The 21,469-nt window shown below is 31.1% G+C and overlaps 2 protein-coding genes, 1 long non-coding RNA gene and 1 pseudogene across 5 annotated transcripts; 3 read left to right on the top strand and 1 right to left on the bottom strand.

Annotated features, from left to right (window-relative positions):
* The first annotated feature begins 595 nt into the window (after positions 1–595).
* Positions 596–4,384, top strand: LOC111025862 (serine carboxypeptidase-like 13). Its single transcript, XM_022303751.2, has 14 exons — positions 596–847; positions 938–1,083; positions 1,941–2,017; positions 2,123–2,245; positions 2,371–2,473; positions 2,552–2,583; positions 2,688–2,789; positions 2,903–2,989; positions 3,110–3,262; positions 3,408–3,479; positions 3,564–3,682; positions 3,765–3,878; positions 3,959–4,004; positions 4,084–4,384. Exons 1-14 carry the CDS (start codon positions 690–692, stop codon positions 4,162–4,164), a joined length of 1,413 nt encoding a protein of 470 aa, XP_022159443.1. The 5' UTR covers positions 596–689; the 3' UTR covers positions 4,165–4,384.
* Positions 4,385–5,397: 1,013 nt separating this feature from the next.
* LOC111025896 (uncharacterized) lies at positions 5,398–7,654 on the bottom strand. The gene is made up of 3 exons (XR_002603648.2): positions 7,516–7,654; positions 6,808–6,852; positions 5,398–5,791 (listed from the first exon to the last, which is right to left on the bottom strand). It is a non-coding gene; the product is annotated as an uncharacterized LOC111025896 (long non-coding RNA).
* A 3,163-nt stretch (positions 7,655–10,817) lies between these two features.
* LOC111025759 (serine carboxypeptidase-like 7) lies at positions 10,818–14,562 on the top strand. 2 transcript variants are annotated; one of them, XM_022303724.2, is made up of 14 exons: positions 10,823–10,998; positions 11,089–11,234; positions 11,343–11,419; positions 11,576–11,698; positions 11,776–11,878; positions 11,954–11,988; positions 12,114–12,215; positions 12,348–12,434; positions 12,562–12,684; positions 12,785–12,856; positions 12,944–13,059; positions 13,140–13,253; positions 13,322–13,367; positions 13,460–13,870. In XM_022303724.2, exons 1-14 carry the CDS (start codon positions 10,859–10,861, stop codon positions 13,538–13,540), a joined length of 1,365 nt encoding a protein of 454 aa, XP_022159416.1. In that variant the 5' UTR covers positions 10,823–10,858; the 3' UTR covers positions 13,541–13,870. The 2 variants fall into 2 exon arrangements, with proteins under 2 accessions (XP_022159369.1, XP_022159416.1); XM_022303677.2 differs by lacking the exons at positions 13,322–13,367; positions 13,460–13,870 and adding an exon at positions 13,946–14,562 and having other exon boundaries at positions 10,818–10,998.
* A 3,605-nt stretch (positions 14,563–18,167) lies between these two features.
* LOC111025886 (serine carboxypeptidase-like 7) lies at positions 18,168–21,373 on the top strand (annotated as a pseudogene). The gene is made up of 12 exons (XR_015789048.1): positions 18,168–18,356; positions 18,447–18,592; positions 18,756–18,832; positions 19,196–19,318; positions 19,439–19,541; positions 19,619–19,653; positions 19,772–19,873; positions 19,999–20,085; positions 20,456–20,578; positions 20,712–20,783; positions 20,865–20,983; positions 21,057–21,373. The product of XR_015789048.1 is annotated as a serine carboxypeptidase-like 7 (transcript).
* Positions 21,374–21,469: the final 96 nt, after the last annotated feature.

Below are 21,469 nucleotides of genomic sequence, written 5' to 3'. Positions count from 1 at the left end.
TTAAAGTTTGTGAACTATAAATACTAAATGAAAACTAAGCTTAAATCACATAAATGAAATTTATAATTTAAACTTGTGCATAAAATTTGAATTTTAGATATGTTTAATAAATCTCAAACTTTCAATTTTTTGGTTAATAGATTATTATCCGATTTAACCATCGGTAAGGAATTCTTAAATTTTGTATCTAATAAAACTTTAGCCTTATAATTTTAAGGAGAGACTTGAATTTTCTAGAAAACACAAGGTCAAAATTTTTAGAGATTATCAGACACATTTAAAGATTCTAAGATGTAGCAATAAAATTTTCTTGAGATTTATTAAATACAACCTTAAAAATTTAGTGGGCTCATAAATTGAAGGAGAAATATTGATGCATGTTAAGGACGATAAAAATATCCAATATCCAAAGTATTTTTGTGATACTGTTCGCTTTCAATCACACCCCACACGACTTTATTTTTGTTTGTTTTAATCCAAAAACTCTCGTTTCAATGCAGATAATTATCTTCATCTACGTAGATTTATCTGACCCCAATTATAGAATTTATCTGGATTTTCCCAACAATGTAGAAGTTAATGGGAATAAATAAAATGATGGGCGGTCTTAAAATAAATACGTGTGCCTTGTATGAGAGACCCAACCGTCCGTCTCCGAGACCTCCGCCGCTGCCGTTGACTCGATCTCCATGGCCGCCATCGTCTTCCGCTCCTCTGTTTTCTTCCTTCTTCTTTTTAAGATCTTCTCCGCCACCGCCACCGCCACCGCCACCGCCGTGGGTTCTTACCGGAAGGTGAAGTTTCTGCCGGGATTCTCTGGTCCTCTGCCTTTCGTACTTGAAACTGGGTTAGTTTTTGAAACTTTTTTTTTTCTCTTTAAGGGAAAGAGATTGAGAAATGGGTGATTTTGAGATGAAATGATATGATCATTGATCAGATACGTGGGCGTGGGCGAATCGGAGGAAGTGCAGCTTTTTTACTATTTTGTTGAATCGGAGGCCAATCCCGAAACGGATCCTCTGCTTCTGTGGCTCACCGGCGGCCCCGGATGCTCTGCTTTAACTTCGCTTGCCTTCGAAATTGGTAATTCGTATACTCTAAACTCATCATTAATCGCTCTGCTCTGCTTGCATAAAACAAGGCTATTTCATTTTTTTTGTTTTTACTCTTTATTTCTATTTCTCCATTTTAATAATAAAAAATAATCCTAAAATTCAAATATGATAAAATAATTCTTTTAAGAAAAATTAGTTTTTCTTATTTCTAAAATTTCTATTAAGAAAAAGATAAAATAATTAAATTTCTTAATAAACTTGAAAACAAGAAACAACTGATATTACCCATAAATCCAATTTGAATTTCATTTAGATACGAAACCAAAGAAAAATGGTCAACCAATTTGGTTTGGGATAAACTTTATATTTTGGGACTTTTTTTGTTTTTGTTTTTTTTTTCTTTTGACAGAAGTTGGATTGGTAGATGGTTGAATTTTTATTTTTCAAAATCTTACTTTATGTACTGTGTCTGTAGCCTTCTCTCTAAGATTTTCTCTATTTCCCTTGACTTTTTTTTTCCCCTCTCTTTTATGACATATTTTTATAGTTTATTTTCCTTGATCTTAAATTTCTCTCAATAACACTTTCCAATGTGTTATTTCCCCCTATCTCAAACATACTTTCACTTTTAAGCCATAACTTACTCTAATTTTTTTATTTTTTTTATCCAATATTTATAAATAGATATGATGACATTTGACTCTGTAATTTTTTTATTTAAATATATAATTATAGATTTATGATTATTGTTTAGTCCATATAAAATCATTATTAAACAAATCTTTGTTTCTCAGAATAATAGAAAATGTTATTAGATGCATTTCGATTATTTCAAGTGATATAACTCATTGAATTATGATAACTTTGTAATGTACTCCTTTAAAGGTCCTATAAGTTTTAAGGAAGAGCGATTCAATGGGAGTTTACCTCAAATAATCTCGAACCCCTACTCGTGGACAAAGGTGACATTTATTTTCTAAATTTTAGCCTATTGAATAATATTATTGTCTCTCTTTCTCATTGTGTCCATGGTTAGACTAACTTTTTTTGGTGGTGATGGATGCTAGAAATCTAGTATAATATTTGTAGATTTGCCAGTAGGCACTGGATTTTCATATGGTACGACTCAAGAGGCTCTTGAAACGGGAGATTTTAGTCAAGTTCACCATTCTCTTCAATTTTTGAAAAAGGTACATGAGACTTTAAGTTTGAGTATAAATATGAAAGTCTCATTACAACTTTGAAAGATTATTGTTAGTTTGAGATCAAGCATTTTTCTTGATGAGTGAAAATTGTAATCAGTTTGATTTTGTAGTGGTTGGCTGATCATCCAGAATTTATGTCTAATTCATTCTACGTGGGTGGAGACTCATATGCTGGTATGATTGTTCCAGTTGTTGCTCAAAAAATCTTAGAAGGTATAAAAAATGTTCAATTGATGTGGATGATATCTAATGGAATAAATCATTGTTCTTAAAATTTCTTAAATGTCACAGGAAATAGCGATTGGCCATTTGTAAATTTTCAGGTTTGTGATAACATTAGTTTGAGTCGATAATTTGTTGCTTTCTTTTTGAGTGGCCAACTTTAATGTTTAAAATGGAGCTTACTAATTATTAATTTTTTTTTAAGGGTTATGTATTAGGAAATCCTGTCACTATTCGCAATTCAAATCAAAATTTTCAAGTTCCTTATGCTCATAGGATGACCCTCATCTCTGATGAATTATTTGAGGTAATACAAAATTTATCAAAGGAACAAAATATAATGAAAAAAAAAAAACAAATATAGGCACAAAAAACAAGCAAGAAAAAATTGATTGATCTAACTATTAAGTTTGTGTACAGTGGTTGACAACTAGTTGCAAAGGAGAATATGTAAACATCGATCCCAATAACGTAGAGTGCTTAAAACATTATGATACGTATGAAAAGGTTTGTAAGTATCTGTCAATGTTATTTCTGCAATTTTCGAACTATTGCAAGTTTTTTCTTTTGTTTCAAAATTGATATGTATCTTTGTTTTTATTTATTTATTTACTTTTATCATTCTAGTGTGTTTCAAAATTGGAAAAAGGATGTATTTTGTTGCCAAAATGTCCATTTGAGTCTCCAAAGCAAAAAGATGACCATGATCGAAGATCTCTCTATAACACTCCCAAAGTGTTCCTTGATCCCAAGCCACCACTTCCTTCTCTGGGTTGCGCTGTAATTTCTTCTCTTTCTCATATGCTACAATTAATTCTATATATTTGTATTCATTTTCGTTTTATATCTTGTGACCTATTTTTAACTCGAGTCACTTATAATTCATCACAAGCGCTTATGATCGTGAACTGTGTTTGTTATGTAGTCGTATAAATTCTTACTTGGTTATTATTGGGCTAACGACGATCAAGTTCAAAAGGCACTTCACATACACGAGGTAAAAAATGAAGGGCTTTGAAAAAGAATTTTAAATGTTAGCGAGAATGTTATATTGAACCGTCACTTTCTTTCTTTTTTACAGGGAAGTATTGGAGAATGGATAAGATGTAAGAGAAGAGAGGATTACAATTTTGATATTGAAAGTGCTTTTTCTTGTCATGTGAACCTTAGTTCAAAAGGTTACCGGTCTTTGGTCTATAGGTAATCTGTAACTCCGTGCTAAAGGATTTTCTTTTTGCAAGAATTTCTATGTCCTTAATTATTTTTGTTAACCTAAACATAGCGGTGATCATGATATGGTTGTGCCGCATTTGGACACTCAAGCATGGATTAGATCTTTAAATTACTCCATTGTCGATGATTGGAGACCATGGTTCATCGTCGATCAAATAGCCGGGTAAATTTTTTTCTTTTATTTGCATTATGAGGTATAATTCAACCATTCAATTTAATGTGATCATTTTGTTTCTTTGACAGATATACGAGAACTTATGCAAATAAGATGACATTTGCAACCATAAAAGTAAGGAAAATTTAATGTAAAATAGTTAAGCTTTCTTATAAATGTGATTTGAGTATTATTTTTTGGGTCGAATTTACAGGGTGGAGGGCACACAGCTGAATACACTCGAAAAGAATGCAGTGTAATGTTTAGTAGATGGATAGCTGGAGAATCCTTATAGATTGTTTTATAAGTGAAGGCTTTAATTTACTCGTCCAGCAGAAAGTTTCATTTACTGATCCCATTGGATTACCGAATACATTAACAAAAGAAGAAAAAAAATGAAGATATGGCAGAAATTGCCTATAGTTGGATAATACTTCATCTGTCAGATAAATTTTTTTTTTCAAAGGTTAAGCAATATCGATAATGTTGTTCAACAATGGACAAAGCTTTAAGAACTCTACATGGCAAAATCGATCCCCAATAAGAGGAGCGCGATTTCTTTGGTTTCATAAAATAGTATTACTACTATTATTTTAGTTCAATAATTTCGGAGCGAGGGATTGAGCCATCAATAGATTTGAGCCATATTTGGATTGACCGTGATAAAGTAGTATTAATTAATTTATAATTAATTCGAGTACTACATGCAAGTATGGTGACAATAATAATGTGCCTCAAGATGAAGAAAATTTCTAATAGTGGAGGACCATACTCCTTTTGTTAAATTTTTTTTTTTTTTAATATTGGTGGAATCTATATCATCTAACATGACACTTGATGAATGAAATGAATATCTATAATTCCATAGTACTAGAAAGTTTTTCCTCAAATGCTTTAGAGGCTATTAAGGAGTGGTTGGTAGGCTGTTGCTTTAATCAGTGTATAAATTGGCTTAGAAGTTAGAAGCCAAAGTGAATAACTTAATATAACTTTAAAAGTGAAATACAAAACTTCATTAAAAGGCATTATAGCCTACTAGAAATAGAAAGACAAGTTGCAAAGGAAGATTCAACAAAAAGGAAAGATTATTGTTTAGGCAATTAGCCGAAGAGGTTAGATTCTTTTTGTTTGTTTGTTAGTCTTTTTCTTTTCTTTCTTACTCTCTTTCATTTTTCTCTCTTGTGCTTTGTTTTCCTTGGGGAAGATCTTATTCGTGATAGTCGTACGAATTACGATGAATTGAATAAAGAAAAATACATCGATATTGAAAGTGACAACGAATATAAGGATGAGCTATTAGACGTGTTATAAATTTTGTTAGGTTTCTTAATTTTTTTATGAGGATTCTTAATATACTACTTCAAGATGGTAGCTTTTTTAGGCTCTCTAATTTTGACCGGATTTTATTTTAAATCGAGTGCTCGTTTGAACTTGTTGGACTCTAATACTTATCAATTTTCATGGGTTAATCTTAAAATCAATTGACAATGAGAGGAGTAGCTAATTCTTTGATCTTTTCGATGTGGAATCTTTAACCGATTAAACTTTACAAATTATCAATAAATTATTATTTTCTCTATTTTTTATGGACCTAAACTGACACGACCCGTCCCAAAACACCTACTAGTCCTAGAACGAGTCGCGCCAACCATAGACCCTGACTAACTACGAAGTCAATGGTTAACTTCTTCTTATCTTTGACCTGAACTTTGACTAACAAACTCTAAATGGATGCACGATAAAAATAATAATCTTTACAGAACAACCAATCTTACATCCATTCTATAAATTCTCTTCTATCAAAAGGGTAATTACAGCTTTACAACAACTACAAAGTGATATGCAAATCTTCAACTACACTGGTGGCAGAAGCTGAACTAAAATCCTTTTGAAACTCAGAAACTCAGATACTCAGGTACAGCCTGGGGGGAAAACAAAACATAAACAGTGAGTTGGGAAGCTCAGTGAGTAGTAGGTTAATAAAAAATAATTTCGTCAACGTTCTTCATACACAATTGAAAATTCAATTCTTGAAATAAACTTCATAAAACTGGAGTAACAAATATTCTCATTTAAAATCACATAAAACTTGAGCAACTAAAAATTCAGTAAACTTTCTCATAGATCAAACTGGTAACAATAATTTCTTTCCAGGCAAATCGAGAAGACAACACTCCCGAGTCCAGGATTCGGAATCCGGATTTGGCCCTTATCGCCCCGATATTCCCCTGCGATCTAATTACGCCAACTTCTCAACCTGCTATAAAACTCATTCTAAAACATATATAACATTCTTCTTCAATCATAAAATAGGTAGATAAAACTCAACACCACAAATGTATCTATATTCTATTCTGGTCTACTGGCAAGAGTAATCTCAATACAGACAGCAGAATAATTCTGGTCTACTAGCATAAAGTAATCTCGATATGCATAGCAGAATAATTCTCTCAACACGTGGAGTAAAATGGTCACAAAGACCTTCTATTTCTGGGTATACTATAGAAACACATTCACATAACATACGAGTAATCACTTGGATACAATCACATGGTGGTTTGAAAACTTTTTTCTCAATCTCACAAACTGTTCTAAAATTCTTTCCTTCTTATTTCTAAGAACATTTCTTTCTTTCTCAAATCATTTCTAAAATTTTTCTTTCCAAGAACATTTCATGAACTCTCTTTCTAAATAAGATTTCATAAATTTCTTCGAATATTTCTCTAAATCATAAAGCATTTCTCAATTCTAATAAACATTTTTGAATTCTCGAACAAACACATTTTCTTTTATTCTCAGCAGAAATTCTAAATCATACATAATATATATAATTTCTCATAAATTCTGTAATACTAGATAATAGAAAACTTTTAATAAAGTAATCACTCACAAATTCCAATAATAGTATCCAAAACATTTAGTAAAGTAAACCACTCACAAATCCTTGAAACTCGGTTGTACGGAGCTCCAATTCCTGTATGACCTGAAATATCGATTTAATACCAAATTATTTGACTTAATTCCAACATAAACTAATTCCAAATTAATCACAATAACTTCAAAATAAATCAATTATCCAAATTACTCATTCTCTCTCTTCATTTGAAACCACTGCTTTTCTTTCTTACAACCTTACAAATGTGGGTACCACAAGCTACAATCAATTTCTCTTACTTTCATCTTCTCACGTGATTTCTCCCATTTTCTTTTACTTTTATTATATCTTCTTTATTTTAATACATAATTTCTTTCTCTCTCGTCAACAACTATTCATCATCTTCTTTTTTTCCTTCTCTCTTCTCCAACCAAACCCACGAGTTCTTCTTCTTTTCTTCCTCACTCCCTCTCTGTTTTCTTTTTTTTTTCCTCCCCCAAAAACCATTTTCCTCCAATTTCTTTACCATTTACGACCATTAAACATTCCAGGAAGGTCTCAAGCAAGCCTACTCATCTTCCTTCTATCTAATTACCCAACAATTTCTGGTTTAACCTCTTAAACTCATCAACCTGTAAAATCAATTAAGGAGACGAAAATCCATTTTCGTTAACTCTTTCACATGGGTTCTTAAACATAATATACACAACCACAAAATTACTCTTCAGTTTCTACTCATTTTCAAATACTCCATGGAACAGATTTCCTTACCAAGCTTTGCTGTCTTCCATAGTTGAGGTTCTTAAGTTCGGCTTAAAAAATTAGAAATCTTCTTCTTCCCCTTTTTTTTTTTCAGATAACTTTGCGATCGGGTCTCATCTTCTCCTCTGTTTTCTTCAACCCCCTTTGGTTTTCTCTCTCTCTCTCTCTTCTTTTCCTTTCTTTATTCTCTTCGTTCCTTTCTTCTTTTCTTTCTTTTTCCTTTCTTTTCTTTTCTTTTTCTTAATTCTCAGCCACATGTCACCAACACCCACACCAACATACACGCATCACCTCAAAATAAAAAACCAAATTTCTTTTTTTTTTCTTTTGTCAAAAGATCAAAATGCCCTTATTAACTCTAACAATTCCAATAAATATATTTTTTTCGCATTTTAGAAATCAACAACAAATGGGTTCTTACATAAACTCTAGTATATAGAAAAAGCTAATAATAGAGTCTGCCAAATAAAAAGTGTTACATTGTTAATTATAATTGAAACTAAACTCAAATTATTATTGTGATTTGCAAAATGTTATAATAATATCTGGCATGATGATAAATTATATTCTGATTAAAAGTAAATTCATTTAATAAATGCTTTAACTAAAATTTTGAACACTATATGAATTCATCGGGAAAATCTTCCGACTTGTTTTAAGTATTTGATTATTTGAAGTGATTTCAGTTTGATTGCAATGATTTTACAGTGTGTTTATTTAGAGCCGTTTAATAATATTTTTATTGTCAAAGTGAGTATAGCTAAATGGTAAGTGATATATATTATCAAACAAGAGGGTTATGAGTTTGATTATCCACTCACATGTAACAATTAAAAACCAAACACGTTTGATTAATATTTTTTGTCTTATGTTTTTTTATTTAATTTTAGAAAATTGAAGAGATATGTTACGGAGAGAAAACATTACGTAGGGTAGAAATGAGAATAGGGTGGGGCGAGAATTGGAGATGCCCTCTAAAAATCTAGAGAGAATTTTTTGAAGAGAGAAAAATAATAGTACATATTCCAGAGATGAACATTTCAAAGGGAAAGATAAATTTTTTAGAAAGAGAAATTTAGGTAGAAAAAATGTTAGGGCAAGAAAGAAATTTGTTGGAAAAAAAAGAGTACTAGAAAAAAAAATTGAGATTAAAAAAAAAATTACTTAGAATATAAAAAGCGTTTAGAAAAACAGAACATTGTTTTTGTTATCAAACATGCAAACTAAAAATTGATAGCCAAATGGCACTTAGTGATTTTAGTACAAAAATCTCAAATTAAGTCATTCTATAAAAATAAAAATATGTTAAAAATTTTCAATGGAAAAAATATATGAAAATTTAAATACCCATAAATATTAGAAATTTGGTTGTGGAGTGCTATTTGAATACGTCAATTCATTTCCATTCCAATTCTTTGATAAGTCAAAAGGGTTTAAGAGAGATTTTTTTTTTTTTTCCTATTTCTCGTTTTGTTTTATTTATTTATTTATTATTATTTTTTTAACAATGGTTTGAAAGGAAACAAAAGCCTCAGTTATGATTGTTTTGCGTGGACGTTATTGTTTATTCAAACTGATAAAAAGTAACTAATTGTTTTCTTGCTTTTCATAAGCAGTATGATTTTTTAGTAAATAAAAATAATGTGCCATTTTCTAGTATTTGGAATATAAAAACCTTTTGGTAATGTATTTTTTGGTTCGTACAAACATGTTAGGCAGGGAATTTGATCTCACAACCTATTGGTTGGAGATATATGTCAATTACCACTGAGCTATGCTCGTTTTGGTGCTTTTGGTAATGTTCTTATTTCTTATTTCTATTTTCTAATTTTTAATAAAGAAAAATGAATTGCATGATCTCGACACCCCTTAATTCAAATATGATAAAATGATCTTTTTATTTATGTTTTGGAATAAATTGAAAATGGTAATAAGAAACAAGAAACTTGTTTTGATTGTTTCCAAAATCTCTAATACAATTTTGAAAATGTTTCTGAAAAATGAGAAAGAATAAACATAATCAGTTCAAAAAGATGTTTAAATTTCTTAATAGAATTCAAAACGAAAAATAAGAAATAGAAATGTTACTAAATAGATTTGAATGCCGTCTTATTTTTCTTCTTCTTCCTTCAAAATATTGATTTTAGAAAAAAGTTAATCTTTTTCAAGGTCATTTATTCCAATTCTCACAGTATTGTGGGAGGAAGTGTGATGGGATTTAATCTTTACTTTCTTAGTCCATATTCCATATTGTTTGATCGAAAGATAATGTAAATCAATTTATATGCAAATATAAAATATATCTTCACCCGTCTTACGTCGAAACGAGAATAGTTATGTGATAATTGATTCATATGTCCAATCAAGAAGTTGTAAGTTTGATTTTCTACTCCTACATGTTGTTCTTAAAAAAATATTCACCCGTCCTACTGATAATAAAATAATAATTTTTATTTAAATAATTTAGTCATGATATTTATTTAAGTTTATTAAACTTTATTTTCTAATACACTAATCAAAATTAAAAATACCACGTGCACACAAACAAGTAAAAAGTAGAAATTTAATGGCGGCACGGCAAAAGAACATGGTGTCAATAAATTCCAAACATTTGAATATTTTGGGTAATGTACCAGGACATAAACTATTTTGTCGTCTAGTTTTCTAAAATATCACAAACTTTTCATCTTATTTTAAATATAGCTAAGTTTCTTTTTCTCAAAAAAAAAAAAAAAAATATATATATATATATATATATAGATAGATATAGCTAAGTTTTATTTTTTTAAATATGTTTTATATTTGAGTTTTACAGGTAGGTTATTCAATTTTTATAGGTTAGGAATATATCATAGCGAATATAATATGAAAGTTCATAGTCCATAAAATTTATCTTAAACAACATAAAAATAAATAATCATTTTCATTTCAATTAATTTTCATTTCCATGTAAAAGGGTGGAGGTTTGGAATTTTCATTTCATATATTATTCATATAAACAACTCCCATCCGAACTTATCTTACTCTCCCAATTTTGACCTACTAAAAAGAAAGGTGGATTTTAACTTGGTCGAAATTTTTTATTCTCATTTTTTTATTACAATACACTATATTTAATATATCTATTGAAATGTAATAACCACATTATATTAACTACTATGCGTAGAATTTAAGTTAAAATTTTGTAGGGAGTAACTAAAATAAAAATATATAATTAAACACCACCTTTCGTTTTAGTGGGCCAAAGCTCGGAGAAAAATGTTTTCCTTTGACCAAAATCATGTTAGATAATTCAGAGAGAAAATAATCGCATTATTTAATATCCGTCGAAAAATGAAACAACCAACGCAAGATGGCCAACGTTCTCTTCCGCTTCTCTGTTTTCTCGATTTCTCTATTTCAGGTCCTCTCCGCCGCCAGCGGAGGTTCTTACTCGAGGGTGAAGTTTCTGCCGGGATTCTCGGGTCCTCTTCCTTTCCTACTCGAAACTGGGTTAGTTAATTTCTTCTGCTTCTTCTGTCTAGGGTTTGGGTTTGAGTGAGAAATAGGAAGCAAAAATTTATTTGGATTCTGAAATTACAGATACGTGGGAGTGGGAGATTCAGAGGAAATCCAATTGTTTCACTATTCCGTCGAATCCGAAGGAAATCCCCAAACCGACCCTCTCCTTCTCTGGCTCACCGGTGGTCCCGGTTGCTCTACTCTTTCTGGACTTGCCTTTGAAATTGGTAAATTTTCATTTCATCACGAATAATTTAGTTTCATCAACAAATTTCATCAATATTATTATTGACAGCTTTGATTGCTATATGATTTTGTATTGCATTTATTTAAAGGGCCCATAAGGTTTAAAGAAGAGTTATACAATGGGAGCCTACCTGAACTAATCTTGGACCCTCACTCATGGACCAAGGTGACAAAACTTTTCCATTAGCTGTCCAATTCTTGAGATTTTGACACGGGCAATCAGTGCGCAAGTTTTGTCCTTTAAAAAAGATTAGTTCTTTTAACTTCTTTGTGATATCTCATCTATGGTTAGACTAACTTTTATGGTGATGATGGATGTTAGAAATCCAGCATAATCTTTGTTGATCTGCCGATGGGCACGGGGTTTTCATATAGTACAACTTCAGAAGAACGGAAGCCGGGAGATTTTAACCAAATTCACCATGCTCTTCAATTTTTGAGAAAGGTCTATATATTATATATATCCGTGAACAGTCGTTTCTTTCTTTAATGATAAAAGTTTTAATGGATTGGAATTTGTAGTGGTTGGTTGATCATCCAAAATTTATATCAAACCCATTCTATGTTGGTGGAGACTCATATTCTGGTATAATTGTTCCGATTCTTGTCCAAGAAATTTTAGAAGGTACGAATTCTTTCTATTGACATAGTTTTCATCAAACCAGATAAATGGCTATTCCTTTTTTTTTTAATGTCACAGGAAATAAGCATATTTTTCCATTTATAAACTTCAAGGTTGGTGATTCGAATTATTTCCTTGGTCTATTATTAGTGGCTTGTCATTTGAGTTGCCAATTTTAATGTACAAAATGAAGCATACTAACTAGCTTTCCTTTTCTTTTTCCCATTTCCCATGCTAGGGATATATATTGGGAAATCCTATAACCATTCGGGGTTCAAATGAAAACTTTGCAATCCCTTTTGCTCATAGCAAGACCCTCATCTCTGATGAATTATTTGAGGTAACATAAAGTTTGTTGTGTGAGGAAAATATAAAGAAAAAAAGCATTAATTAACACAAAATAAAATAAAAATGAAAAGAGAGGGAGAGCATAAGAGGAGAAGAATTGCTCTAATTATTAATTCGTGTGCAGTCGTTGAAAACTAGTTGCAAAGGAGAATATGTGAACATTGATCCAAGTAATGTCGAGTGTTTAAGACATTACAATACATACGAAAAGGTCGGTAAACGCATTTTATATTATATGATATGATAGTTGTTAATGTTATTTACTTTTAAGCAATATTCAAACTACCATATTTCATAATTATTACATAGGTGTGTTTTTTTTTTGTTCTTCATACTAGTGTATTTCACAAGTCTCGGAGGGATGTATTTTGCGGCCCAAATGTGTGCTTCCGTCTTCGAATCAACATGATATATTTGGCCGCAGATCTCTCTACAACACCCCTGTTCATCCTGGTTGCGTTGTAAGTTCTTATATTTATCATGAAATAAGTTGTTTTTATTAAAGCTAATTCTTCTTTTATGAGGAAGTTCCTATGATATTTACTCGTATTCGTAATGCAGTCGTATAAGTATTTGCTTTCTTATGATTGGGCAAACGATGACCAAGTTCAAAGAGCACTTCACATACGTGAGGTACAAAGAGAAGTTATTAGAATAGGATAGAACTTTCGAATATCAACGATAAATTATATCGAATCTACACTTATTTTTTTTTAACAGGGAAGCATTGGAGAATGGATAAGATGTAAGAAAAAAGATTATCAATATGAAATTAAGAGCGTTTTTCCTTATCATGTGAACCTTAGTTCTAAAGGTTACCGGTCTTTGATCTATAGGTAATGAGTAACTCTATCAAATGATTTGTTGTTTGCAATAATTTCATTTGTTCTCATTATTTAATTTGATCCAAATATAGCGGGGATCATGATATGATGGTGCCATCTATGGACACTCAAGCATGGATCAAATCTTTGAATTATTCTATTGTTGATGATTGGAGGCCATGGTTCATCGAGGATCAAGTAGCTGGGTAATTATTTTATTTTTATTATAGCGTATGATTTAATTCAAGAACTTAATATTTTTTTTTTAATACAGATACACAAGAACTTATGCAAATAAGATGACATTTGCAACTATAAAAGTAAGACAAAATTTGATGTAAAATTATTTGGTTTTTTTTTTCATAGAACAAATGATTGATTGTGCGCCTTTTTTCTCTTCATGAATTTTTAGGGCGGAGGACACACAGCTGAATACACACGAAAAGAATGTAGCATCATTTTTAGTAGATGGATAACGGAAAAATCCTTATAAAAGTTGCGTGGGCAAGTGGTTGAAGTTTGAACATTAATTAGAATAAAATGTTTGTTTATGGGACTGACCCAAAATAAACTGATAAATAGATTATTTCTCTTCTAAAATTATAAAAAATAATTGTCTTCTTTAATATCGTTCAACTTCATTTGGGAGTTTGAATTTCTATCTTCCATCAATCTTCAGGAAGAATCAAGAGGAAATTTATTGATAGGTTTTGTGTTCTTTTTTTTTTTTATAAATTTTTAGAGAACGCAACACTAACGGAATGCTCGTTTGATTAGTTGTGTATTTATTTGATTATATACTATTTTTTAACATATTTGTATATTTTCTTTTATTTTTCTTTTATTTTTCTTTCTCTCTCTCTCTCTCTCTTCCCTTCCCTCTTCTCGACGTTGCCAGCGATATCTTCTCCACGGCCCGCCTCAGCTCCTCTCTAAGCATCCGGAAGGAGAAATCCGGCGGGGATTTTGCGAAGGCGAAGTTAAAATCGATGTTCTCGGAGCCGACGTTCAACGTGGTGATGAGGATAGTGGCGGGAAAACGGTTCTACGGCGAGGGAATTTTGTGCAGTGAAATGGAAAATGCGAAAGACCCCTATGGCGTGCGCTGGACCCCTATGGCGTGCAGAGGGAGAGGGTGTACAGAGGGTGTGCAATGAGAATTCGGTGGAGAGGATGGATCCCAATGCTGACGGAGGGAAGGGAAGAGAGAGAGGAGTAAAAGAGGGGAAGAGAGAGAAAGAAAAATAAAATGAAAAATAAAAGAAAATATACAAATATGATAAAAAATAATATAGAATTAAACAAATATACAACTCATCGAGCCACATCAGCATTCTTATCAACCAAAATTTAACTCCATAAACCTTTCAGAACTATTTTCTAAAAGGTGGGGATTAAATTGTTACTTTTTGAAATTTATAGAGACTTATCTCCAAACTCAGGTACTATTTTACCATAATAATAATTTGTTTTTGAAATTTTTTTAAATAAATAAACGTTAGTGGCGTTGTTATAGCTGCTCCAGTTGATTAGGTTTGATTAAACAGTAACAGTATTATTGTTATTATTTTAGTTCAATAACTATACATAGGTTGATGTACTAAACCATCAAACTTGAAGATAAGACAGTCAAAAGTATTTTATAGCTATATTCGGATTGAAGCAATATTAATTAATTTATAATTAGCGAGGCAGCAATAATGTGCCTCAAGACAAGAAAAAAATTTCAGTATTACGAGAGTGTCATATTCCTTTTGTTAATACTAGATTTACTTTTTGTAAATGAATTTTTAATGTTATGAACCTCACATCATTTTTAATACAACATCAACGTGAACATAGTTCAGTAGGTTAAGATACTTATGTACAACCTGATAATCCTAAATTCAAATTCCTCTCGAGTAGCAGGGAGTGAATAGAAGAAGTATTATACCCTTCTATTGCTTAATCAAACTTTTGCTTAATCAGTGTCCAATGCATTTGAAAGGCAATAAATAAATTAGCTCAGGAGTAAGAAGCCCGAGTGAATAACTTGTATTTACTTTTAAAACTAAAATAAGAAACTTCATTTAAAATGCATTATAGAATGTAGGTTGCTATTTTGAGGCAATTGGACAAAGGGATTGGATTCTTTTTTATTTTCTCTGCCTCTTTCTGTTTGTTATCTTTCTTGTTAGTTATTTTTTTCTTCTTTTGTTTATTAGTTATTTTTTTTTTTTTGGCTTTCTTACTGTCCTTCCTTTTTTCTTTCATGTGCTTTATTTTCTAAAGGGAAGATCTTATTAGTGATAGTGATATGATGACATTGGATGAAGAGAAAGGGATAGATATTGAAAGTGACAACAAATGTTACATTATTATGACTTCTTGAAAGATCCCTTGAAGTACGAATGCGCCTCGTTGATGGACTATGAGAATCATATAGATTTGAAGATTTGAATTAAGGAACTATTAATCATGAATATATGTCTTAATTAGTTCAGGTTGGTTATAGGTATCTTTGTTTTTGTTAATATATATTTAACACAATATTTTTTTATTATTTTAATTTATTTAAAAGAGTCTGTCTTACGGGTCGTTGTATTATATCATATCTCAAAGCTTACGTCTCGCCTCTCCGTGAAAAAAAAAAAGCTATGATGCTTAAACCTTTCAAAACATTGACTATATGTATTGATTAATTAATATTTAAATTTTATTATTCTTAAATATTTTAAACAAAAACTATCAAATAATTTTAATTTGGAATTTAAAAAGATTTTGAATCACTAATAGGACGTAGTAGCTTCTTTTGTTTTTAACGAGATTTTACTAACCTAATAAACGATGTATGTCAAATTAAGCATAACTCAATTGATTTAAGACATATATCATCAATCAAAAGACGTCAAAGTTAGTTATTAACCGTAGTCTATAGACTACCTTGAAGAAACTTTTTCCAAAGAAGAGTTGTGCATCAAAACATGCTTCATTCATTTGTCAAACCATGTCACATGTGTTTCCTTTTTTTCTATTTTCTGGATATCTTATTCGCTCATAATCTAATGCATGTGTTTGTTTTTGGACCACAAAGTAAAATTGGATTGAAGATGTTTTAGAGAGACAACAATCACATTTATACCCTCACATCATTCAAGAAGAGATGAATGAAAAAGAAAAAAGAGAAAAGAATGATCCTCATTCCAAAGTGTTTTACTCTTCTCTATCCATTCTCTTCTGGAATCTGTAAATAATTCATTCGATAATGGTATCATTTCTATTTCTATTTGTTCGAAAATAAAATTGCATGGCTCAACACCTATAGATTCAAGCATGATAAAAATATATTCTTATTTATTTTTAGAGCAAATTTGAAACAAGGAGATACTTGACTGCTTACTAGTAAGGAGGAATCTTGTTTTTACCACCCTTAAATATCTGACAACTAAGAGGGAGAAATGCAAAAACAAAAAGTGTTTTTAAGAAATGATGAGTTTTCAAATAGGAAAATACTTGACTCCTCACTAATAAGGAGTAATCTTGTCCACATCACCATTTAATATTTGATAACTCATCGTTTTTTAAAAACACTTTTTGTTTTTGCTTTTCGATTCCGCCTTATTAGTGAGGAGCCAAGTATTTTCTATCAAATATTTAATGGTGGTAAGGACAAGATTTATCCTTTACTAGTGAGAAGCCAAGTATTTTCTTCTGAAACAATAACAAGAAACAAAAAACTTCTTTTTTACTTTTTATTATTTTCAAGTTTTCTATACAATTTTAAAAATGTTTCTAAAAAATAAGAAGTAATAAACATAAATAGAAGTCAAATACTAAATTTTTTAATAAAAGTGGAAACGAGAAGCGTTGACCTTAAATATAGCTTGTTACTATGTAGCACTAGTACAATTTGTTCCATTGAGGATGGTGCATTGGCAAGAACTTTGGGCCTTAAGGTACCACCTACCTTGAGACTTCAAATTCGAGTCATGCGCTGATCACAATGTTGCTCGGTTCAGTTAATGAATCTCAGTTATAGAGATCTGCTAGTATAAGTCACACGACATGGATTTCGAGAAATAAAAAAAACTAGTACAAATTTAAGTTTTCATCACACGATAAATAAACAACTATTTGTAAAATTTGATCAAATTAAAATTAACGACAAGCAGAACGAAATATGTAGATTCATGTGCTAAATCTCATGTATAAAATGTTATAATATATGATTTGATTAAAGTTTTAATTATTTGATTTTTTTTAGTACAACATGTTGGGAAAGAGATTCGAACTCACACCATCTTAATTGGGGGTATATGTCAGAGTTATGCTCGTTTTGACAATTATTTGTTTATTTGAAGGGATTGACAACTTTAGTTAGGATGATTTTACAATGTATTTATTTGAAGGTCCATAAGTTCTAAGGAAGTGTAACGTCGTATAATGGGTGGGAGCCTGCCTCAACTAATCTTGAACCCTTATTCATGGTCGAAGGTGACAATTATATATTATATTCTCTAAGTGTTACTGTTGGCCTATTAAAGACAGACCAAACTTGCATATTGTCTCATTTATGCATAAGTTTGGTTCCTAAAGAAATAGGCCATTTTTAACTTCTTTCGTTGTATTTCATCCATGGTTGGGTTAGCTTTCCTGCAGCGCGATAATGTAGAAAGACTAGAAATCAAGTATAATGTTTGAATGGGTCAAAATGTAGAAGGGGGTCGACGTGTCGAGCAACATATATCGACGTATCGCTCGACATTTGAAACAATGCTTTCAGCTTTGGTTCATTTTAATCATAGTACTTTCTATATGTCGTTTTTGTCATACATTAAAAGACGACTATTTTGTTCTCTTAATTTTATTTTTAATCTCTTTTTTTCTATTATCCATGACTTTATATTGAAAAGTTTATAAGTTATGTATATAATTTGTGTTACAATTTTGTAAATAGAAACAAAAATGATAAAGTATAGCGACAAAAAATAAATATTTAAAAATATAAAGATTAAATAGTACAAAAACAAAATAGTAATTTAACCGATTAAAAAACTATTTTCTTTTTAGTAGGCCAGAGCTCGGAGAATAAATGTTCTCCTTTGTCCAATAAATTGGATTTTATATAACTTGAAGACAAAATAGTCGCATTATTTAATATCCGTCCAAAAATGAAACAATCAATGCAAGATGGCCACTGTTCTCTTCCGCTTCTCTGTTTTTTCGATTGCTCTTTTTCAGATCGCCGCCGCCGCAGGCGGAGGTTCTTACTCGAGGGTGAAGTTTCTGCCGGGATTCTCAGGTCCTCTTCCTTTCGTACTGGAAACCGGGTTAGTTAATTTCTTCTGCTTCTTCTGTCTAGGGTTTGGATTTGAGTGAGAAATGGGAAGCAGAAGTTTAGTTGGATTTTGAAATTACAGATACGTGGGAGTGGGGGATTCGGAGGAAGTCCAATTGTTTTACTATTTCGTCGAATCTGAAGGAAATCCCCAAACCGATCCTCTCCTTCTCTTGCTTCCCGGTGGCCCCGGTTGCTCTGCTCTTTCTGGACTTGCCTTTGAAATTGGTAAATTATTCATTTCATCATAAACATCCCCGGATTCATACCAACTTCATAAATGTTTCCATTTAGTTTCATCAACAAATTTCATCTCGTTGCCATTGCATTTTACTATTTCAAGTGATTGACAGCTTTGATTGTTGTGATTCTGTAATGCATTTATTTAAAGGTCCCATTAGTTTTAAGGAGGAGTTATACAATGGGAGCGTACCTGAACTCATCTTGGACCCTCACTCATGGACCAAGGTGACAGTTGTTCTGTAAGGACAAAACTTCTCCATCTTGCTGCCCATCTTGAGATTTTGATACAGGGTAGTTGAGACTCTAGATAGGGAGAGACAGAAACTTTTTTCTTCTTTTAAACATGTTAAGGATCCCACATCGATAAAAGAAGGGACTTAACAATGGTTTATAATAGACATGGGCTACTCCTCCCATCGCAAATTGGTTTTGAGATGGAACCCCTGAATATTAATAAAACACATTTCAAAATCTTGAAAGTGGGCAACCAGTAGGCAAATTTTGTCCTCAAAGAAAGATTAGTTTTTAACTTCTTCATGGTATCTCATCCATTGTTAGACTAACTTTTATGGTGATAATGGTTGCTAGAAGTCCAGTATAATCTTTGTTGATTTGCCGATGGGCACGGGTTTTTCATATAGTACAACTTCAGAAGATCGGAAGCCAGGAGATTTTAACCAAATTCACCATGCTCTTCAATTTTTGAGAAAGGTATGTATTATATATACTCATGAAAAGTGACTTGTGAAAATCTCCTGTTAGTTTAAAATCAAAGCATTCTTCTTTTCCTTGTCGTTTATTTCTTTGATGTTAAAAATTCGGAATTTTTAGTGGTTGGTTGATCATCCGAAATTTATATCAAATCCATTCTATGTTGTTGGAGTCTCGTACTCTGGTATAATTGTTCCGATTCTTGTCCAAGAAATTTTAGAAGGTACGAATTCTTTATATTGGCATAGTTTTCGTCAAATCGGATAAATCACTATTCCTAATTTTTTTTCAATGTCACAGGAAATAAGCATATTTTTCCATTTATAAATTTCAAGGTTTGTGATTCGAATTATTTCGCTCGGCTATTATTAATGCCTTGTCATTTGAGTTGCCAATTGTAATGTACAAAATGAAGTATACTAACTGGTTTTATTTTTCTTTTTCCCATGTTAGGGATATATATTGGGAAATCCTTTCACTATTCGGGGTTCAAATGAAAACTTTGCAATCCCTTTTGCTCATAGCAAGACCCTCATATCTGATGAATTATTCGAGGTAACATAAAGTTTGTCATGGGAAGAAAATATGAAGAACGAAAACATTAATTAACACACACAAAAAAAAAAAATAGTGAGGGAATGAGAGGAGAAGAATTGCTCTAATTATTAATTCGTGTACAGTCATTGAAAACTAGTTGCAAAGGAGAATACGTGAACATTGATCCAAGTAATGTCGAGTGTTTAAGAAATTACAACACATACCAAAAGGTCGGTAAATGCATTTTATATTATATGATATGATAGTTGTTAATGTTGTTTACTTTTAAGCTATGTTCAAACTACTGTATTTCGAAATTGTTATATGTGTGTTTTCTCTTGTTCTTTATACTACTGTATTTCGAAATTGTTATATGTGTGTTTTCTCTTGTTCTTTATACTACTGTATTTCGAAATTGTTATATGTGTGTTTTCTCTTGTTCTTTATACTACTGTATTTCGAAATTGTTATATGTGTGTTTTCTCTTGTTCTTTATACTACTGTATTTCGAAATTGTTATATGTGTGTTTTCTCTTTGTTCTTTATACTACTGAATTTCGAAATTGTTATATGTGTGTTTTCTCTTGTTCTTTATACTAGTGTATTTTGAAAGTCTCGGAGGGATGTATTTTGTGGCCCAAATGTGTGCTTCCGTCTTCAAAAGAACATGATATAACTGGCCGTAGATCTCTCTATAACACTCCTATTCATCCTGGATGCGCTGTAATTTCTCATTTTTATCATGAAAATAGGCTATTTTTACTTTTTTTTTATAAGAAAATAAGCTATTTTTACTAAAGCTAATTCTTGTTTTACGAGGGAGTTACTATGATCGTTACTCATGTTTGTTATGTAGACGTATAAGCATTTGCTTTCTTATGATTGGGCAAACAATGATCAAGTTCAAAGAGCCCTTCATATACATGAGGTACAAAGAGAATTTATTAGTATAGAATTTTCGAGTATCAACGAAAAATTATTGTGAATCTATACATATTTTTCTTAACAGGGAAGCATTGGAGAATGGATAAGATGTAAGAAAAAAGATTATTATCAATACGAAATTAAGAGCGTTTTTCCTTATCATGTGAACCTTAGTTCTAAAGGTTATCGGTCTTTGATCTATAGGTAATTAGTAACTTTGATTTGTTGTTTGCAAGAATTTTATTTGTTCTAATTATTTAATTTCATCCAAATATAGTGGAGATCACGATATGATAATGCCATCTATGGACACAAGCATGGATCAAATCTTTGAATTATTCTATTGTCGATGATTGGAGGCCTTGGTTCATCCAGGATCAAGTAGCTGGGTAATTATTTTATTTGTATTATGACGTATGATTTAATTCGATGATTGGAGGCCTTGGTTCATCTAGGATCAAATAGCTGGATAATTATTTTATTTGTATTATGATGTATGATTTAATTCAAGAATTTAATAGTGGTGACATTTGCAACTATAAAAGTAAGAAAAAAATTTGATGTAAAATTATTTGGTTTTTTTCATAGAACAAATGGTTGATTGTGTCTTTTTTTTTTTTCTTCGTGAGTTTTTAGGGTGGAGGACATACAGCTGAATATACACGAAAAGAATGTAGCATCATGTTTAGT

This window comes from Momordica charantia (assembly GCF_013281855.1).
Source record: "Momordica charantia cultivar OHB3-1 chromosome 11 unlocalized genomic scaffold, Mcharantia_2.0 BLBB01000011.1, whole genome shotgun sequence".
Lineage (NCBI taxonomy): Eukaryota > Viridiplantae > Streptophyta > Magnoliopsida > Cucurbitales > Cucurbitaceae > Momordica > Momordica charantia.
Note: the sequence above shows the minus strand (reverse complement) of the source record. Positions and strands in the feature narration are given on the sequence as shown.